The following is an 18,332-nucleotide window of genomic DNA, read 5'->3' as shown; positions in this document are numbered from 1 at the left end:
CCCCTTGTCTTGTTGTGACAGCTCTGATATTGTTTATTGAGGTGGATGTCAGGTATAATTAGCAATCGATACGGAGGACGCGGCGTGCGTGCCCCGTCTGTGACGTCACGGCCAGGCGGGCCTGTGATTGGCCCGGGCGCTCCCCAAGCCCGGGCTAATTATTGGAAGGGTGCTGTTGATAAAGTAAAGGGCGGCCCCGGCGCTGGCAGCATGTACCCTCCCGGCCGCGCCGGCCCGTCACTGTGCACCGCTCTCGCCGCCGCCTCCGACGGCCGCTGAGGAGCCGCCGCTTCCGCTTTCCGGCCTCCAGGCTCCCGCCCCTCCGGCCCGGACATGATGGACAGCCGCATCCTCGAGCACCCGCACGCCCAGTTCGGGGGCTCCCTGGGCGGCATGGTGGGCTTCCCCTACCCGCTCAGCCACCACCATGTGTACGAGCTGGCCGCCGCCGGTCACCAGCTGCAGTCCGCCGCCGCCGGAGGGCCCTTTTCCATCGACGGGCTGTTGGGCGGATCGTGCGCCGCTTCCGTCGTCAACTCCGGCCAGCTGCTGCCCTCCGGCTGCGGCCTCAACGGGGACGGGCAGCAGTACAAGATGTCAGGTGAGAAGGGGAGCACGGGAAGTGGGGGGCACTGGGGATGGGGAAGAGAGAGAGAGAGGCAGCCTGTGATTCCGTGGATGGAGAGGGGGCACAGCTCGGGACGAGATCTGACTCAGTGATGGGACCTGGACATCAGTGGCAGGTCTGAGTGACAGAAGACAAAGAGTGAACTCATAGGGTTGAGAAGGGACCCTGCAAAGACCCTGTAGGAGGAAGAGCGAAGAAGGGGTGGGATATGAGTGATGGTACACTTGAGTATCAGTGGCAGGACAGAGAGATCGAAGATATAGACTGAGCTCCAGGGGGTGGTGAAGGCCCCCTTCAAAGGCACCTAATATTGGGACCTGAAAAAGGGAGACCGGACTGAGTGACGGGACACTTGTGTGAGGGATGGAGAGGTGTCTTGAAGAGCGCAGGCATGGAGAAGGGACCGAAGACTGAGTGACAGAGAGCAGTGAGTGATTCACACGTGTTAAGGGTGTGCAGGGGTCCTGCTAAAGTAAGAGGGCAGGCACTGGAGCTCACTGAGGAGGGGAGACCCCCGGACTGAGTGACTGAGCACTGAGGGAGCTCAAGGAATTGGATGGTGGGGCAGCAGTGGACATGTATGAGAAAGAGTTCAGGCGTGGGAGCGGGACCTCTGAAAGCCCAGGGCTGGCCCCAATAAATGAATGACCTAGCACACAGTACCTTTAAAAGGAAGCGTGCAGGGAGGGTGATGGGAGCTGAGCAAGGGGCGCCAGGACTGAGTTACAAGAGAGCTCGAACCCAGCTCCCAGTGGTTGAGGAGGAGGCTTTCTGGACCACATCCCTGGACTGTGACAGTGTCCATTGACTAAGTTCCCATGATGGGGAAGGGACACTGCATCTGCTGAGGCGAAGAGTGATGCTCATAGAAGCCAGTGTTGATCGAGACCAAGCACTAGACTAAGTGACAGTAACTAGACTGAGCTTATGGGGTGCAGCGGGGACCTGTGATCCAGACCCCGAAAGAAGAGGTCTGGGGCACCGAGAATGAATTTCATTGTTCGCTCCCGAGCAGGAGGAGGGGACACTGAGCCTAGGGTGACATGTCCGGGAGCGGGGAACCCCGCACCCCTCACAGTATCCAATAAGTAAACTTTGCGAGGTGCTGACCGGTGGTGGGTGGGGGCACAGATGTTGGGGAGTCCAGGCATGGAGAGAAGACCTCTTCACCCCGGAAGTTGCACCCAGATTCAAGTCCCCATATAGAGGGCTCACAGACCGGGCCCACCTGTGCCTGGAGAGCCGGCCCCTGTTCTGGGGCAGCGCTGCGCGCAGTGAAGCGAGTACCGAGCGAAGGTTCCCTTGTGAGGGCGCATTGGGGGTTCAGCTAGGGAGTGGAGTACAGGCACTGCCCGCGCTTGGTCAGGGGGGAGTCTCCACACCGTGGGAGCTGAGTTGACTGTGTCTTGGGCCGCGCTTAAGCAGCTGGCCCCCCGCGCCCTGCCGAGGAAATGCTGTCAGAGCAGGTCTGTGCGTCCGGACTGTTGTCAGGTTTTGAGGTCCCCTGACTCGAATGTGGGCACAGTTGGGGGTTGCATGCTGTGTGATTGTCGACTATCAACTGAGGTGTTTGGGCGCAAGGTGGCCTGGAAGAGGCTGGGCGTGAGGTTCAGTGGTGGCCCTCAATTCTCTTTGTTGTGTTAGGGTGTTGGGAACAGGTTGGGCGATTTATTGTTGTGTTTGGGTAATGATATGTTGCGCGTGGTTCTCCCATAGCTGGTGGGAACTGTTCTTAAGCGGTAATGTTTCACGATTCTCTTCTACCCGGGCGATGCTGGGCAGAGCTGGGGTTACTGTCGCGATACTGGGCAGACGTTGAGTCCTCGTCTGAGGAAGCAGGGACCGGACACGCATGGGATTGTTGCTATGACGCGCCCTCACTGTAGTTTGTACCTGGGGTTCTTTTAGTCGAGGGCCGGAACACTTGCTCGAAGTGACATAAAAGTGTGTTGCAGGCCATGTCGATGGACGAATATACGGATGGAGAAAACGTCCTGTGCACATCTGTGGGTGAGGGCGGGTACCCGGACTGTGGGTGTGGTGGGAATTGGAGTTTGGGTGATGACTGCGGGAGGAAGTCTGTACCGGTAATCCCGTCGGTCGGTGAGGGCAGGGGCCGTGTGTATGTCTTAGTATCGGACAGACGCGCACACAGAAGTTTCAGATGGATTCCCGAATGTTGAAAGGACCGCGGTTCTAGGTATCAGAGAGGGAGGTGGTGGGTGTCGAGGTGTAATCGGGGTTTACGGAAGTATCAGCCAGCTGTGATTGTAAAGTATGAGGGGCCGCGGTTGGTTGTGCGCGTGCATGAGACCCAGCAACGAACGGGTTTGTCTGTGTGCCCCAGTGACGGCGGCAGCACGGTGTGTGTGGAGGGCCGCTGGCACCGGGCCTCGGGGGAGACGGCAGCAGCGGGGTCTGTGTGCCCACTCGTAGCGGGAGCTTCAGGGGCATCGGGGACTGTGGACGGGGTGCTGCCACTGGTCTGTGGTAACCGGGATGTCATCAACGCACAGCACGGTCTGTGGAGACAGCAGCGCGTGGATTGAGCTTCCCGGGCATTAGGGTCTGTGGACGGGGTCTCTGCTCTGTGGGTAACCAGGATGTGATCTGTGGAGAGGGCCGAAGCCCAGTCCGTGCGGGGCCGCAGCCGAAAGTGGTCCACGGACAGTAGGGTCTGTGCACAAAGGCTGCAGCCCGGGTCCGTGAGGACGCATCAGGCCGGTGTGTGCACGGATGGACGCCGGCTGGGATGTCAGCACGGGAGCCGTCGCCGCTCCTGTGTATGCTGGGGCTAGCGTCGGGCCTCCCTGGCACGGACCGGGGCAGCTATGAGCGGCTGGAGTCGAGCTTCCCTTCTCGGCGGCTCGGTCTCCCATCTGAAGCCGTGGGCTGCGGGGCAGGTCTCTCTCTGGAGCGGTAGCTTCTCCTTCCATAGCCGTCCTCGGCGTGAAGCAGCCTTCACCAGGGCATTGCTGTGGGAGCAGGGCCGGTGTACACCGTGCCCTGTAAGCCATGCCCATGATTGCTCCACGGTAGCCTTGTGCACGGGTTACGTACCGTGCGCACCGGGCCTCGATGTGGCAAGCCTGGCTTCACGGATACTGAGTAAAGCAGGGGCGTTTCATCTCTTGAATCTAAGGCTGGGCTTTGTTAGCTGTATATTTAGAGGTACATCGGGGGCGGGGTTGGTTTTTTAAAGCCCAACAACTAAGAAATGTATGTAAAACAATTATTACAGTCTCCCTTAACTCTTCAGGCCTTTCTATATGAGCGGGGTAACAAAGAGTCCACGGGTAATAATAAGTCTGGCAGGCTGAACAAAGAGCACCCCATTGACTTTGTGCACAGTGTTAGAAGAGTGGGACAAATGATAGTCTGGGGCATCTGCAAAGACAGCGCCGACAGGACAACCCAGGGCCATTGTTAACAAAGCCTGAAGGGACGACTCGGGGCCACTGTTAACAAAGCACCGAAAGGACGACTCAGGGCCACTGTTAACAAAGCACCGAGAGGACGACTCAGGGCCACTGTTAACAAAGCACCGAGAGGACAACTCAGGGCCACTGTTAACAAGGCACCGAAGGGACGACTCAGGGCCACTGTTAACAAGGCACCGAAGGGACGACTCAGGGCCACTGTTAACAAGGCACCGAGAGGACAACTCAGGGCAACTGTTAACAAGGCACCGAAGGGACGACTCAGGGCCACTGTTAACAAGGCACCGAAGGGACGACTCAGGGCCACTGTTAACAAGGCACCGATAGGACAACCCCGTACCCCTGTTAACAAAGCACCGAAAGGACGACCCAGGGCCACTGTACAAAACCCAGATCCACTGTAAATTAAGCACCAATAGGACAAGCAAGAGTCCCATGAATACACCAATAGGACATCTGAGGGCTCCTGTAAACAAAGCACCGATAGGACAACTCGGGCCTCTGCAAATAAAGCACCAGTAGGGCAGCCCAGGCCTCTGTAAATAAAGCACCGATAGGACAACCCAGAGCCATCGTGATTAAACAACCGATAGGACATCCGAGGGCCCCTGTAAACAAAGCACCGATAGGACACCCCTGGGCAGCTGTAAACAAATCACCGGTTGGGCAGCAGAACGTTTGTGTAAAACAAACAGCGTCAGTGCATCTAGAGAACTATGTAAATAAAGCACCGGCATACAGGCCCCCGGAAATAAAAGCACCTCTACAGAAATCCAGTGTATCCGAAAGAACTCCCCAAGAAGGGCAACCCAGGGCCTTTGAAAAAAATCACTGATAGAGCAGTTCAGTGTCTCTGCAAACAAAACACGGAGAAGGGCAATCTAGAACCTCTGCAAATAAACCAGCAAATAAACAACAGCCAAGGGCCTCTGCAAAGCAAAAAGAAGCCAATAACTGGGCCCGCAGAATGTAAGTAAAAGGAACCTGACATTCGGCTTTTTAAGTCCATACATCCCGTCTCTCTCATATAGGGCCAGCAGTCTAGTGCTTTATCTTTAGGGCAGGGAAATGTAGTGCATTCTACCTACATGGAAAGGTGCCCATAACCTCAGGCTAACTCCGTTTAATCTGGCCCAGTCTGGAAATCTGTGTACCTCTGGCGGTTCAGGATTTCCCTTCTATGTGATTTTAAAGTTGTGGGGGTGGAAGGAAGACATTGCTTTATCTGCTTTAGGAGTGGGATAATTTGCATGGAAAGATTTTGGGGCCAGCAAGTCTTTGTAAAACAACAAAACTTCAATGTTAACAATTGACACTGTTGGCCTATCAAAAAGCACCCTGATTGGGTTGAGGCATAAAACTAAAGGGTGATCTGGGACATGTTTATCAGATAATACATTTCTGCTTAACGCTCCGTTGTTGTTCTGTCTGCGGCCACCACGTGACTGGCCTTCTAGGAGAGGGCGACTGGCCTGGTTGGGGTCAGGTGGGTCCAGGTTGCAGTAGCGAGTTGACCCAGGGATTGGCTTGGAGACTTCTCTTCTTCGAGTAGGGTGGCCCCCATAGCTTGTAGGAGCAGAGAGGCTGCAACTGACTCTTCCCTTTAACAGAGGATTGACTGCAGGTGACTGGGCCTGTAGGCATGCCCTCATGTCTAGGGGCTGCCTCGTAGAAGCTGTGTCACTGACCTTTGAGAAGCAGAGTGACCTCAAGTGATGGGCCCTTTAACGGAACAGCCTCTGGTCTTGTAGGGACCAAATGACCAGACTTGTAGTAACGAAGTGACCACAGTTAACTGGGTCCATGGGACCAGCCTTTTTGCTGCCCCCTTTTAGATCGGGGTGACTCCAAGCGACCGGGCCTGAGGGAATGGTGTAATGGCAGTTAACTGGCCTAGTTGAAGAAAAGTGACAGGCGTTGCAACGTGACACTGGTTGGCCTTGGGATTGCAGTGACCTCAGGTAACTGTATGTGGAGGTGGGGTGAGATTGTACCTGAATGGCCTTATAGAAGAAAGGTGACCTCTGATAACATGCCCTTTAAGAGAGGGGTGACGACTACTAGGTGTGGGGTTCGGGCCTCGCGGGGACTAGATGACAGCCACAGCATTGGTCCTGTATGAGAATGATCCTGGTGTGTAGATTGTCTTCTAGGCGCAGAACAGCCCCAGGTACCTGACTCTGTAGGAGAGGGGTGACAGACATTGTAGAACCCGGTGATCCGATATGACTGGCCTTTTAGGAGCGAGCCGTGTCCAGAGTACGTCAGAAATGTTCTTGTAGCCGTGGTGTACCCTGTTCCCCACCCCATCATTCCATGTAGGGGAAAACCAGCAGTGAAGTAATACATGTGGGAAGCATCTCTCGGCAGGGGGCCGTTGTGATTGCCTCTAAGTTCGGCTGCCCAACGTGGGAAATCCGGAAAAACAATCATGGCCGCCTTTGATCTCCGAGAGTGTGGGGGAGAAAGGCTCCCAGGCGCTCAGCTTCCTTGTTTTCTTACTTGGGACAGTGCGCGCCGCTTTGATGGCAAACACAAAAGCTGTGTTGTTGTAGATGCTGAGGCCTGCTTTGAAGGTGGCGCGTGGCGGTGCGGGGACGAGGCCTCGCGGCACTCACGGTGTTGTTTTCTCGGTGATTTTACAGACTCGAGCGACCCGGACAAAGAGAGCCCCGGCTGCAAGAGGCGGCGGACCCGCACCAACTTCACGGGCTGGCAGCTGGAGGAGCTGGAGAAGGCCTTCAACGAGAGCCACTACCCGGATGTGTTCATGCGGGAGGCGCTGGCGCTGCGGCTCGACCTGGTGGAGTCCAGGGTGCAGGTATGTGGCGTCGTGAGAGCGGATACTCGTCGTCCCCCGGGGGGCCCGCGCCAAGCTAGAGCACTGCACTAGGGCCTTGAAGGTAGGGACTGGTTCCTTAGAGGATATGGGCCAGATTTACAAGCTCCTAGCGCCACTTTTGCGTCACTTTTAACATAAGAAAAGTGACGCAAAAGTGGCGCAGGGGGCTTGTAAATCTGCCCCCAAGCACGCTCAAAACCGTAACAGGAGCTTAGGCCGCACTCAGAGTTAAAATCTCAGCCCATGGGAGGCAGAGACGCGGTGCATTCGGAGATAGGCCCCTCTCCTAACACCCAGCCTGTGTTCTTAGACCTCACATCCCCTAGTGGCTCTGGCCTCCTTGGAGCTCGCTGCCTCTAGCAGCCCCCTGCCCCTTGGACCATCCTGTGCCCCGGGGTGTCTCTCGGAGCTACCACCAGCCCTCTCGGGGATCCCTTCCTCTATCTGCTGCCGCCCCTTAGCAGGCGCAGTCCTCCCAGAGCCCATGTCTCCTAGCAGCCCCGTCCTCTTAGTTCCCTTCCTCAAGCAGTCCTGGTCTACTAGAACCCCCCTTTGTCTTTAAAGATAGGCCCCCCCACATCTCCTGTCCTGGCCCTTAAAGCTCCCACGCCCTAGCAGCTCCCAGTGGTATCAGAACTCCCTTCCGCTAGCAGCACGGGCCTTCCCCAGACCCCTGGGCATTCTTAGCTCCTGTCCCATAGCAGTAAAGAGCTTCCGGGCCCTCAAGCTCCCGTCCACTAGCAGCATCGTCCCCTTCAACTCCTGTCCCCTACAGTCTCAGCCCTCTGAGCTCCCGCCCCCTAGCAGCTCTCGCCCCATAGCAGTCCCAGCCCTCCTAGAACCCCCGTCCCCTAGCAGCCCCGAGCGCCCAGGCCATCTTCAGCTCTGCTTCAATTCATTTTCACCACAAAAATATGCTGTGTAAATATACTTTTATATTGAAAAAATGTTTTTTACAGAAAAAAGGCGCTGAAAATATCGTGAAAATCGGCGTCTAGTCTTCTGCATTTTAATTTAAAAACATTTTTGTTCTTGGTGTTCAAATTATTTTTATCAGACGATTCAGCATTATGGTCCTTTATGCCCGCAACGTTGACCACAAAACCCCTATAATCTACCTTCAAATGTAAAATTAATACAAATATAAGACGCTGAAATAGGAGATCTGGATTTTGTTGAATGAATCAAATAGTCCTCTGCCCATGTACCCAAATATTCAAAAGAGCCCCTCCCATTTTGTAATCAATGTCCTTGTTTACCCTCAACATCATTGATCCGCCGTTGGCACCGATTTTCAGGGGCGCAAACTGCATTATATTTATCGTGCACATACATACCTATTTACGAAACGTTCATGCCCCTTTGAGCCATAAAATACTATATTCTGCTAAACACATTTGAACATTATTGGGCGGTTTCGTTGGGTTCAGCGAACGTGCGTGCGCCCGCGGGTTTCCGCATTACTTGCGTTAAAAGAAGCAGAAACGCCCGGTCTCCACTAAAACAGCGCATTATATTGAAACCTGTGTACATATTTCCAGAGCCGGGCTTTAAAGGAGTCGCGGAAGCTGGCAGGGCGCTGGTGAGGGCCATTATAGCATTAGCCTTGTTTGAAGCGGTATTTACAAAATGGCGTTTTCCTCCCCTCCCTGACCTCCTCTGGTGTGAAACCCTTTTATCCAATTTGTTCGGAGCTGGTTAAGTGAAGTCGAGACCCTCCATTTCCCTTTAATACGGTAATGAGTAATTCTCAATGACAGGCCGGCAGGAATTAGCACAAAGGGCCGAATTACCAGCGAGAGGAGCGGCGGCGGCCCTTGAAGAGGCTGCCTTGGTTTAGCGCGCGGCGCGGCGCCCGGGCGGCGGCGGTGGGGCACACCCGCCGGCGCCACCTGCAGCACGTGTGGTACGGAGGTGCCCACCACGCGTCAGCCTCTGCGGCTCCTGGCACGTAGGGGCGTACCTAGCACCAAGCCCTGTATCACAGGGTACCAGGGTGTACATCGGCTGCCCACACCTGCAGTCTGAGTGTACTGAGCAGGGCACAGTTGTGTTCACACCCTTCAACACCAGTATCATATAGCACAGAGATGTACATTCGCCACTCACACCGCCAGCGCGGGTGCCTTTACGCGCATGGCACAGAGGTGTGCCCCCCCCCCCCCAGTTGCCAGCCTCTTTGCCTATGGCACAGAGGTGCATACCACTTCCCATCACCCGTATCATATGGCAAAGTCATACACCCGCCATACACACTGACATCGAGAGTGCCTGTAGGGAGCAGGGCACAGATATGGCCCCCCAGCTATCAACCTCGGCGGCTCTTGGCGCAGAGGTATATAACTAACACTAACTAGGACCTGTATCATATTGTTCAGGTGCGTAGTACTATGGCACAGGTATGCCCACCCAGTCACCAGACTCTGCGGGATATGGAAGAGTGGTCCTTACCCGCCACCAATATCACAGAGGTGTACACTCGCCATCCGCACCTGCAGCGCGAGGGCCTGCACTGGGGCAGAGGTGCCCGCGCAACGCATGCCACTGTGGTACCCACCCACACCTGCAGCTCGAGTGCCTGTACAGACGTACTTGCCCCACTACGAGCAATGCAGCTCAAGGCAGAGATGCACACATGTAGCACACAGCAGCGTTTGCAGTGAGAGGGTCTGTACCAAGCCTGGCACAGTGGTGCCAAGCCTCCATCATCACATATGGCACGGTGATGCCCACCCACTCCTGTAGTACAGGTGTGTGTGTCGGACATGCCACAGAAAGGCCCACCCTGACCCTACTACGGAACCTGCAGCGCAACATGGCACAGAGGTGCCCACCCGCCGCTCACACCTGCAGCATGTGTCTGTACGGAGCATTGGCCCACAATTCTTTAGCCAGCCATGGGCACTTGAATGTCTTGGTGTCTGCATGGAGCTTGGCACAGATATGTCCACATCGCCACCAAAGTACGCAGCATGAGCAACAGTGTCAAGACAAAACCAGGGCAGAGGTGCCCACCCAGCCAATAAGGCATGGAAACTAGTGGATAGGTAAAGAGGTGCACACCCGCCACCAAAACATGCATTATGAGTCCCTGCACAGAGGTAAGGACTCCAATCCCCCAACAACACTTGCTACAAGAATCTATCTCTGTACTGAGGATGGCCCTAATCGGGTGACACCACTACCAAAGCAAGATCACCATTGACAGGCAAATAATGAGTACAGAGTGGCACACCTTACCACACTACGGTCAGGAGAGAGCATGGGCAGAGAGTGGCACACATCACCACACTACTGTCAGGAGAGAGCATGGGCAGAGAGTGGCACACCTCACCACAGTACTGCCAGTAGAGTGTGGGCAGAGTGGCACACCTTACCACACTACGGTCAGGAGAGAGCATGGGCACACCACACTACTGTCAGGAGAGAGCATGGGCAGAGAGTGGCACGCCTCACCACACTACTGTCAGTAGAGAACATGACAGTGGCACACCTCAGTACACTACTGTCAGCAGAGAGTCTGGGCAGAGTGGCACATCTCAGTACACTACTGTCAGTAAAGAGCATGGGCAGAGAGTGGCACACCTCACCACACTACTGTCAGGAGAGAGCATGGGCAAAGAGTGGCACACCTCACCACATCAGTGACAGAAGACCGCATGGACGAAAGAAGCACATCTCACCACACTACTGTCAGTAGAAACCATGAAAATAATGGCAGACTTCACCACACTACTGTTAGGAGAGGGCACACCACATCAGAGTCAGAGAGCATGGGCAGAGAGTGGCACACCTCACACTACTGTCAGAAGAGAGCATGGGCAGAGGGTGGCACACCTCACCACATCAGTGTCAGTAGAGAGCATGGGCAGAGAGTGGCACATCTCATCACACTACTGTCAGTAGAGGGCAGGGAGGGCACACCTCACCACACTACTGTGAGTAGAGAGCATGGGCAGAGAGTGGCACATCTCACCACACTACTGTCAGTAGAGGGCAGGGAGGGCACACCTCACCACACTGTCAGTAGAGAGCATGGGCAGAGAGTGGCACACCTCACCACACTACTGTCAGTAGAGAGCATGGGCGAAGTGTGGCACAACTCACCACACTACTGTCAGAAGAGGGCATGGGCCGAAGAGTGGCACACCTCACTACACCACTGTCAGTAGAGAGCATGGACACCTCACCACACCGGTGTCAAAAGAGAGTGAGGACCCAGAGGGACACACCTCCCACACCACTGTTAGTCAGGATCACAGGCGCAGCGGTCCACTCCTCATCGCACCAGTGTCAAAATATTAAACATGGCCGTTGTACACCCACACAAATCTCTGTTGTTGATTCTCATGTGGGTCGTCAGGTTCTAAGGAGGGAGCGGGGAGCAAGCTGGGGGATCCGGGTCCTATGGAGAGTAAGGACCCACAGGGGACAGCTCACTGTCGGTGGGGATCATGACTGCAGAGGGCACATCTTACCACACTACTGTCAGTAAAGAGTAAGGTCCCACAGGGTCCTACCTCACCACACCAGTGTTAGTCGGGAGCGCGGGTGTCGCCTGTATAGAGCATAGACACAGAGTGCATACGTCAACACACCAGTGTCTGTAGAGATCAGGTGCGCAGAGGACACCTCCCCACACTACTGTCTGTAAAGAGTAAGGACCTAGAGGTTCATACCTTACCACACCAGTGTCAGTAGAGAGTAAGGACCCACAGGGCACACCTAACCACACCACCGTTTTTTGGGAGTGTGGTCGCCAAGGGCCACAAATCGCCACACCAGCAACTGTATAGAGCATGGACACAGAGTGCATAGGTCACCACACCAGTGTCAGTGGGTATCAGGGGTGCAGAGGACACACCTCACCACACTACCGTCAGTAAAGAGTAAGGACCCAGAGGGTCATATCTCCCCACACTACTGTCAGGAAAGAGTAAGGACCCAGAGGCTCATACCTCACCGCACTACTGTCAGTAAAGAGTAAGTACCCAGAGACTCATACCTCACCACACTACTGTCAGTAAAGAGTAAGTACCCAGAGACTCATACCTCACCACACTACTGTCAGTAAAGAGTAAGTACCCAGAGACTCATACCTCACCACACCACTGTCAGTAAAGAGTAAGGACCCAGAAGTTCATACCTCACCACACCAATGTCAGTAAAGAGTAAGGACCCAGAAGTTCATACCTCACCACACCAATGTCAGTAAAGAGTAAGGACCCAGAGGGTCATACCTCACCACACCTGTGTCAGTAGAGAGTAAGGACCCAGAGGCTCATACCTCACCACACTACTGTCAGTAAAGAGTAAGGACCCAGAAGGTCATACCTCACTACACCAGTGTCCGCAGAGAGTAAGGACCCAGAGGCTCACCACACTACTGTCAGTAAAGAGTAAGGACCCAGAGGAGCATACCTCACCACACTACTGTCAGTAAAGAGTAAGGACCCAGAGGGTCATATCTCACCACACTACTGTCAGTAAAGAGTAAGGACCCAGAGGGTCATATCTCACCACACTACTGTCAGTAAAGAGTAAGGACCCAGAGGGTCATATCTCACCACACTACTGTCAGGAAAGAGTAAGGACCCAGAGGCTCATACCTCACCGCACTACTGTCAGTAAAGAGTAAGGACCCAGAGACTCATACCTCACCACACTGTCAGTAAAGAGTAAGGACCCAGAAGTTCATACCTCACCACACCAATGTCAGTAAAGAGTAAGGACCCAGAGGGTCATACCTCACCACACCTGTGTCAGTAGAGAGTAAGGACCCAGAGGCTCATACCTCACCACACTACTGTCAGTAAAGAGTAAGGACCCAGAAGTTCATACCTCACTACACCAGTGCCAGTAGAGAGTAAGGACCTAGAAGGTCATACCTCACTACACCAGTGTCCGCAGAGAGTAAGGACCCAGAGGCTCACCACACTACTGTCAGTAAAGAGTAAGGACCCAGAGGAGCATACCTCACCACACTACTGTCAGTACAGAGTAAGGACCCAGAGGCTCATACCCCACGACACTTCTGTCAGTAAAGAGTAAGGACCTAGAGGCTCATGCCTCACCACACCAGTGTCAGTAGAAAGTAAGGACCGAGAGGCTCATACCTCACCACACTGCTGTCAGTAAAGAATAAGGACCCATAAGTTCATACCTCACTACACCAGTGTCAGTAGAGAGTAAGGACTCAGAGGTTCATACCTCACTACACCAGTGTCAGTAGAGAGTAAGGACCCAGAGGGTCATATCTCACCACACTACTGTCAGTAAAGAGTAAGGACCTAGAGGCTCATACCTCACCACACCAGTGTCAGTAGAAAGTAAGGACCCAGAGGCTCATTTATCACTATACTACCGTCAGTAAAGAGTAAAGACATAGAGGCTCATACCTCACCACAACAGTGTCAGTAGAGAGTAAGGAACCAGAGGCTCATACCTCACCACACCAGTGTCAGTAGAAAGTAAGGACCCAGAGGCTCATTTATCACTATACTACAGTCAGTAAAGAGTAAAGACATAGAGGCTCATACCTCACCACACCAGTGTCAGTAAAGAGTAAGAACCCAGAGGCTCATACCTCACCACACCCGTGTCAGTAAAGAGTAAGGACCCAGAGGCTCATACCTCACCACACCAGTGTCAGTAGAGAGTAAGGACCCAGACGGTCATACCTCACAACACCAGTGCCAGTAAAGAGTAAGGACCCAGAAGGTCATACCTCACTACACCACTGTCAGTAGAGAGTAAGGACCCAGGGGCTCATACCTCACCACACTTGTGTCAGTAGAGAGTAAGGACTCAGAGGGGCATACCCACCACACTACTGTCAGTAAAGAGTAAGGATCTAGAGGCTCATACCTCACCACACCAGTGTCAGTAAAGAGTAAGGGCCCAGAGGGTCATACCTCACCACACTACTGTCAGTAAAGAGTAAGGATCTAGAGGCTCATACCTCACCACACCAGTGTCAGTAAAGAGTAAGGACCCAGAGGGTCATACCTCACTACACTAGTGTCAGTAGACCATGAGGACCCACAGGGCACAGCTCACCACACCACTGTTAGTCAGGAGCATGGGCGCTGAGAGCCACAACTCGCCATGCCAGCGCCTGTATAGAGCATACGTCACCACACCAGTGTCAGCAGAGAGCATGGACACAGAGAAATACACCGCGTCAGCGGCTGTAGCGAACATGCACACAGAGGGGCACCACACCAGTGTCTGCAGAGAGCATGGGCACACCTCACCACACCAGTGTCAGTAGACAGCTTGGGCACAGTTCACGACACCAGTGTCAATAGACAATATGGGCACAGCTGCGCAACACAACATACATATGTCGGAAACACAGGGGGCACACCTCACCACACCAGTGTCAGTAATGAGAGTAATGAGCATGGGCACACCTCTCCACACCAGTGTCAGTAATAAGCATGGGCAAATAGGTGGCACACCAGTGTCAGTAATGAGCATGGGCACAGAGGTGGCACACCTCTCAGAAACCATACATCCGGATCAATCAGAAGTGCAAGCTGCAAAGGATTCGGAACACACCAACACCACGTATTACCAACCTGTACATAGCATGGGGCACAGCTGCACAACACCCAGCCCACATGACTACCACAAAACACACTATTGGCTTCAGAGCACAGCTGAACCGACTTCAAATAAACTAACACACTTCTTTATCGTTCTGTACAGAGCATAGTGCAAAGTTGCACAACACATCACACCCATACCAAGAAGTCACATCACTGGCATTCGGCAACGAGCTGCACAGACCCCAGATTAACACGCTGACACCAACATCTGCACTAATAGTGTACTGTACAGAGCATGGCACAGAGCTGCACAGAACATACCACCAAATATGCAGCCTTGGTATCCCTTTTAGACCATGGCATAAAGCAGAAAAACTCTCCTCCAAAACAGGAGCATTGGCATACTGTAGCACGCATGGCACAGATGTTCACTTCACACCCTCCATCAAAACATTCAGAATCCTAGTCTTAGTGCAGAACATGGCACAGAGGTGCACAGCAACAAGCGCACACCACCAGCAAAGCTCGCGTCATTAGTATACTATTCAGGCCATGACACAGTGGTGTTCGGCACCCAGGCCGCAACACACCCAAAACACACACATCAGGTCCACTGACCCTCCCCCAACACACACACACAAACATGCTGAATTAGTATTCTGTGCACAGCATGAAACAGGTGTGACTGACCCAGAATACACCACCGCCTACACATAGCAGCATTAACATCCTGTGCACAGCATGGCACATAAGGGCACCGCCCCACAACACCAACACCAAAACATAGCAGCATTAACATCCTGCACACAGCATGACATAGTTGCACAACACAAAGAACACAACGCCACCAAAACATACTGCGCTGGCATACTGTACAGAACATGAGACAGAGGTGCATACCAACATACCTGTATAGAGGCTGTACGATACATCCTGTATAGCTCAGGGAAAGGAACTGCACCGACCCCAGAACACACACCACAAAAGACTGCAGAATTAGTATCCGGTACTAAGGTGGCACAGAGATGCACAACCTTCCGAACACCCCGCAGCACACAACCACCAAAGCATGCAGAATTCCAATCCTGTGGAGAGCATAGCAAGAGATGCACAGATACCACAAGTTGCCTCTGTATAGAGCCTGTGCGCCTAGCACCACAACGGGCAGCACCCGAATTCTGCTACCAGTTTCTTTACAGAAACACCGCGTGCCTTCAAACACACAACAGGAAGCGGAAACACCCACTAAATTAAAAGTGAAAGTCCCGCTGTCAACACTCGGGTTCAGCTCTCGAAGAGAGGGAGGAGTTTAGCCAGCACAAGGGGGAGCTCTCACTGACGTGGCAGATTTAAATCTATTGCAACCACATTCACACCTAAACACCTTCCCGCAGCTTGTGTTGTTCCCCCTCCGTTGTTTATTTTGACAAATCGTGCGTAGCGCAAGTCTGTGAATTGAATCGCTGTTCCTAGACTCGGCACATTTAATGCAGAGGGCAGAGTCTACACTGGCCAGTCGCTTTATTAGTAAAAATAAAATCTAATTGTGTTTATTTTTATATTTGTTTGTGCAACGCATGAGTTGCTTCTGATTACTTTGTATTTGGAAGAATACAACTTGCTTAGCATTGTGTCGGTACTTTAACAAATAGCCTCCCAACATAAGAATAGTTTGTTTTAATATCTGCTTTTTTACATCTCGCAAAACTAATTTAATCAAATTGTTAGATAAAAATGCAAATAATCTGTTTTTAATAACAAACGTTGCCGTTGTATTCGGTGAAGTTTAAAGCACGCCTGTGTCATTTATGTTGAGACGTTCAGGTCACAATTGCAAGAGTAGGTGTAAATCTACAAAATGCAGCTATTGTAGCAGTGTTTTTTATTAATTTCGACCCGATCTCCATTTACCATTTGGAATAATACAGTGCGAATTATTGTCAGCTGTATTTAATTGTAGTGAGGTCTGAACCACCACGGCGAGATGTCACAGTATATACATAGCACGGAAGACTAGATATCGCATGTTGTCTAATATTACTTGTACTATTGTTTGAATTACGTTGTGATGCGACATAGCAAATTTCTAGAGCTCTTTAAAGTACATGTATATTTTTGATAATACGTATGGGCTTTTATAAATACGCACTCGTAGCTCTAAAGAGCAGTAACAACTGAGTGCGGTCAGACATGTACATTTACTTTATTCTCGCCGCCCCGTATGGCGTAATTGAAATATGAAATCCGTATAGTCGTCTTCTATGTTATATCAGACCAAACGTCTCATTACAGGTTCATTTTGTGTTTTTTTTTTAAATCATGGTCTTTGTCTTCGCTTTTGTCAACATTTTTTGGAATGGAACCAAAATCTCATTTAATTTGTTGAAGGGAAGTTTCCAATTATGATTAGACACAGCCTCCTAATAAATATGTAAAATACAAATGCCCATTTTAATTAACAAATTGTGATTAGGTAACGTATATGCGTGCTATATTGATACAAGGAGTAGCAGCCAAAAATACATCAGTGAAATAAATAGGGAATTTTAACGCAAGAATGGAATGAAGTAAGCAACCTTTAAAGCGCTAAATAAAATAAAAAGTACGCGTCAATAATAATGTAAATACAAATAAAAATACATTTAAGTAATCTCCGTTAAAAAAAGCAATATTAAATTAAATACAACTGAACGAGCATACAAATGAAATAGTAAACAACGTAAAAATATTTAAATACATGCAATGTACTCGAAACAAGTCAAGTAGAAATAAAGTATAAATATATAAAGCCTAATGAAATAATTAAAAATATATATATTTTTTTAAATGTATGTAAACATGCGCCCTTCTCTGAGAGCCCTATTTAACGGCGGTTTTCTTTCCCCGCAGGTCTGGTTCCAAAACCGCAGGGCGAAGTGGCGCAAGAAGGAGAACACGAAGAAGGGGCCCGGGCGGCCCGCGCACAACTCGCACCCCACCACGTGCAGTGGGGAGCCCATGGACCCCGAGGAGATCGCGCGCAAGGAGCTCGAGCGCATGGAGAAGAAGAAGCGCAAGCACGAGAAGAAGCTGCTGAAGAGCCAGCAGCGGCAGCTGCACTCGCCCGGCGCCCTCTCCCTGCACACGGCCAGCTCGGACAGCGACAGCGGCCTGTCCCAGAGCAACGAGTCCGAGCCGCAGCCACGGCGCCCCCTGCCGGCCGAGGCCGCCTACTACCCGCGGCCCAAGGACGACGGGCCCTCCAGCTACCCGAAGCTGAACCCCTTCAGCGTGGAGAGCCTGCTTTCCCATTCGCCCCCGCGGCGGAAGTCGCCCGAGGACTTCCGGGCCGGCGGCGCGCGCCCTCTGCTGGGCAAGGGGCACTTCCTGCTTTACCCCATCACGCAGCCCCTGGGCTTTCTGGTGCCTCAGGCCGCCCTGAAGACGAACTGCGGCCAGGAGCCCACCGCCCCGGGCGGCAAGGACACCCCGACCAGGGCGGAGCAGGACAGGAGCACGAACTCTGCCTCCCCGACGGGGGACAGTCGCTGTCCCGGGACAAGCCCGGGCCACGGCCAGGCGGAGCTCTGCACGGCGGGGGGCGAGAGCCGCTATCCCGGGACTAGCACGGGTCAGACCCAGGCCGAGCAGGGCCCAAAGGACAACTGTTTTTCCCAGCCAAAGTCTCCCAGAACCACAGATGAGGGCACGGGTACAGAGCGGCCGGGCAGCACGGGGGTCAGCAGCGAGCCCTGCCCCTCGGACAACAGCCTGGACTGTGAGGAGGTGGTGGACATGGACTGACCCCAGCCCAACCCCCCTCAGCCCAGGTAACTTCTGACATTCCCAAAGCCGAGCGCACAGCGGACCCCACATATCAGGCTACCCCA

The 18,332-nt window shown here is 52.8% G+C and overlaps 1 protein-coding gene across 1 annotated transcript in view; it reads left to right on the top strand.

The window, feature by feature from the left end:
- Positions 1–207: 207 nt before the first annotated feature.
- UNCX (UNC homeobox) overlaps positions 208–18,332 on the top strand; it is an 18,370-nt gene continuing 245 nt past the window's right edge. The window contains exons 1-3 of the mRNA XM_086947930.1: positions 208–601; positions 6,714–6,889; positions 17,353–18,332. The exon at positions 17,353–18,332 is cut by the window's right edge and continues 245 nt beyond it. Of these exons, the coding sequence (XP_086804056.1) occupies positions 334–601; positions 6,714–6,889; positions 17,353–18,246 (1,338 nt within the window). The 5' untranslated portion in view covers positions 208–333 and the 3' untranslated portion in view covers positions 18,247–18,332. The remainder of the gene's footprint in view (positions 602–6,713; positions 6,890–17,352) is intronic.

The sequence above is a fragment of the Lissotriton vulgaris genome, unplaced genomic scaffold (assembly GCF_964263255.1).
Source record: "Lissotriton vulgaris unplaced genomic scaffold, aLisVul1.2 SCAFFOLD_2391, whole genome shotgun sequence".
Lineage (NCBI taxonomy): Eukaryota > Metazoa > Chordata > Amphibia > Caudata > Salamandridae > Lissotriton > Lissotriton vulgaris.
This window is presented reverse-complemented; position numbering and strand designations above follow the sequence as displayed.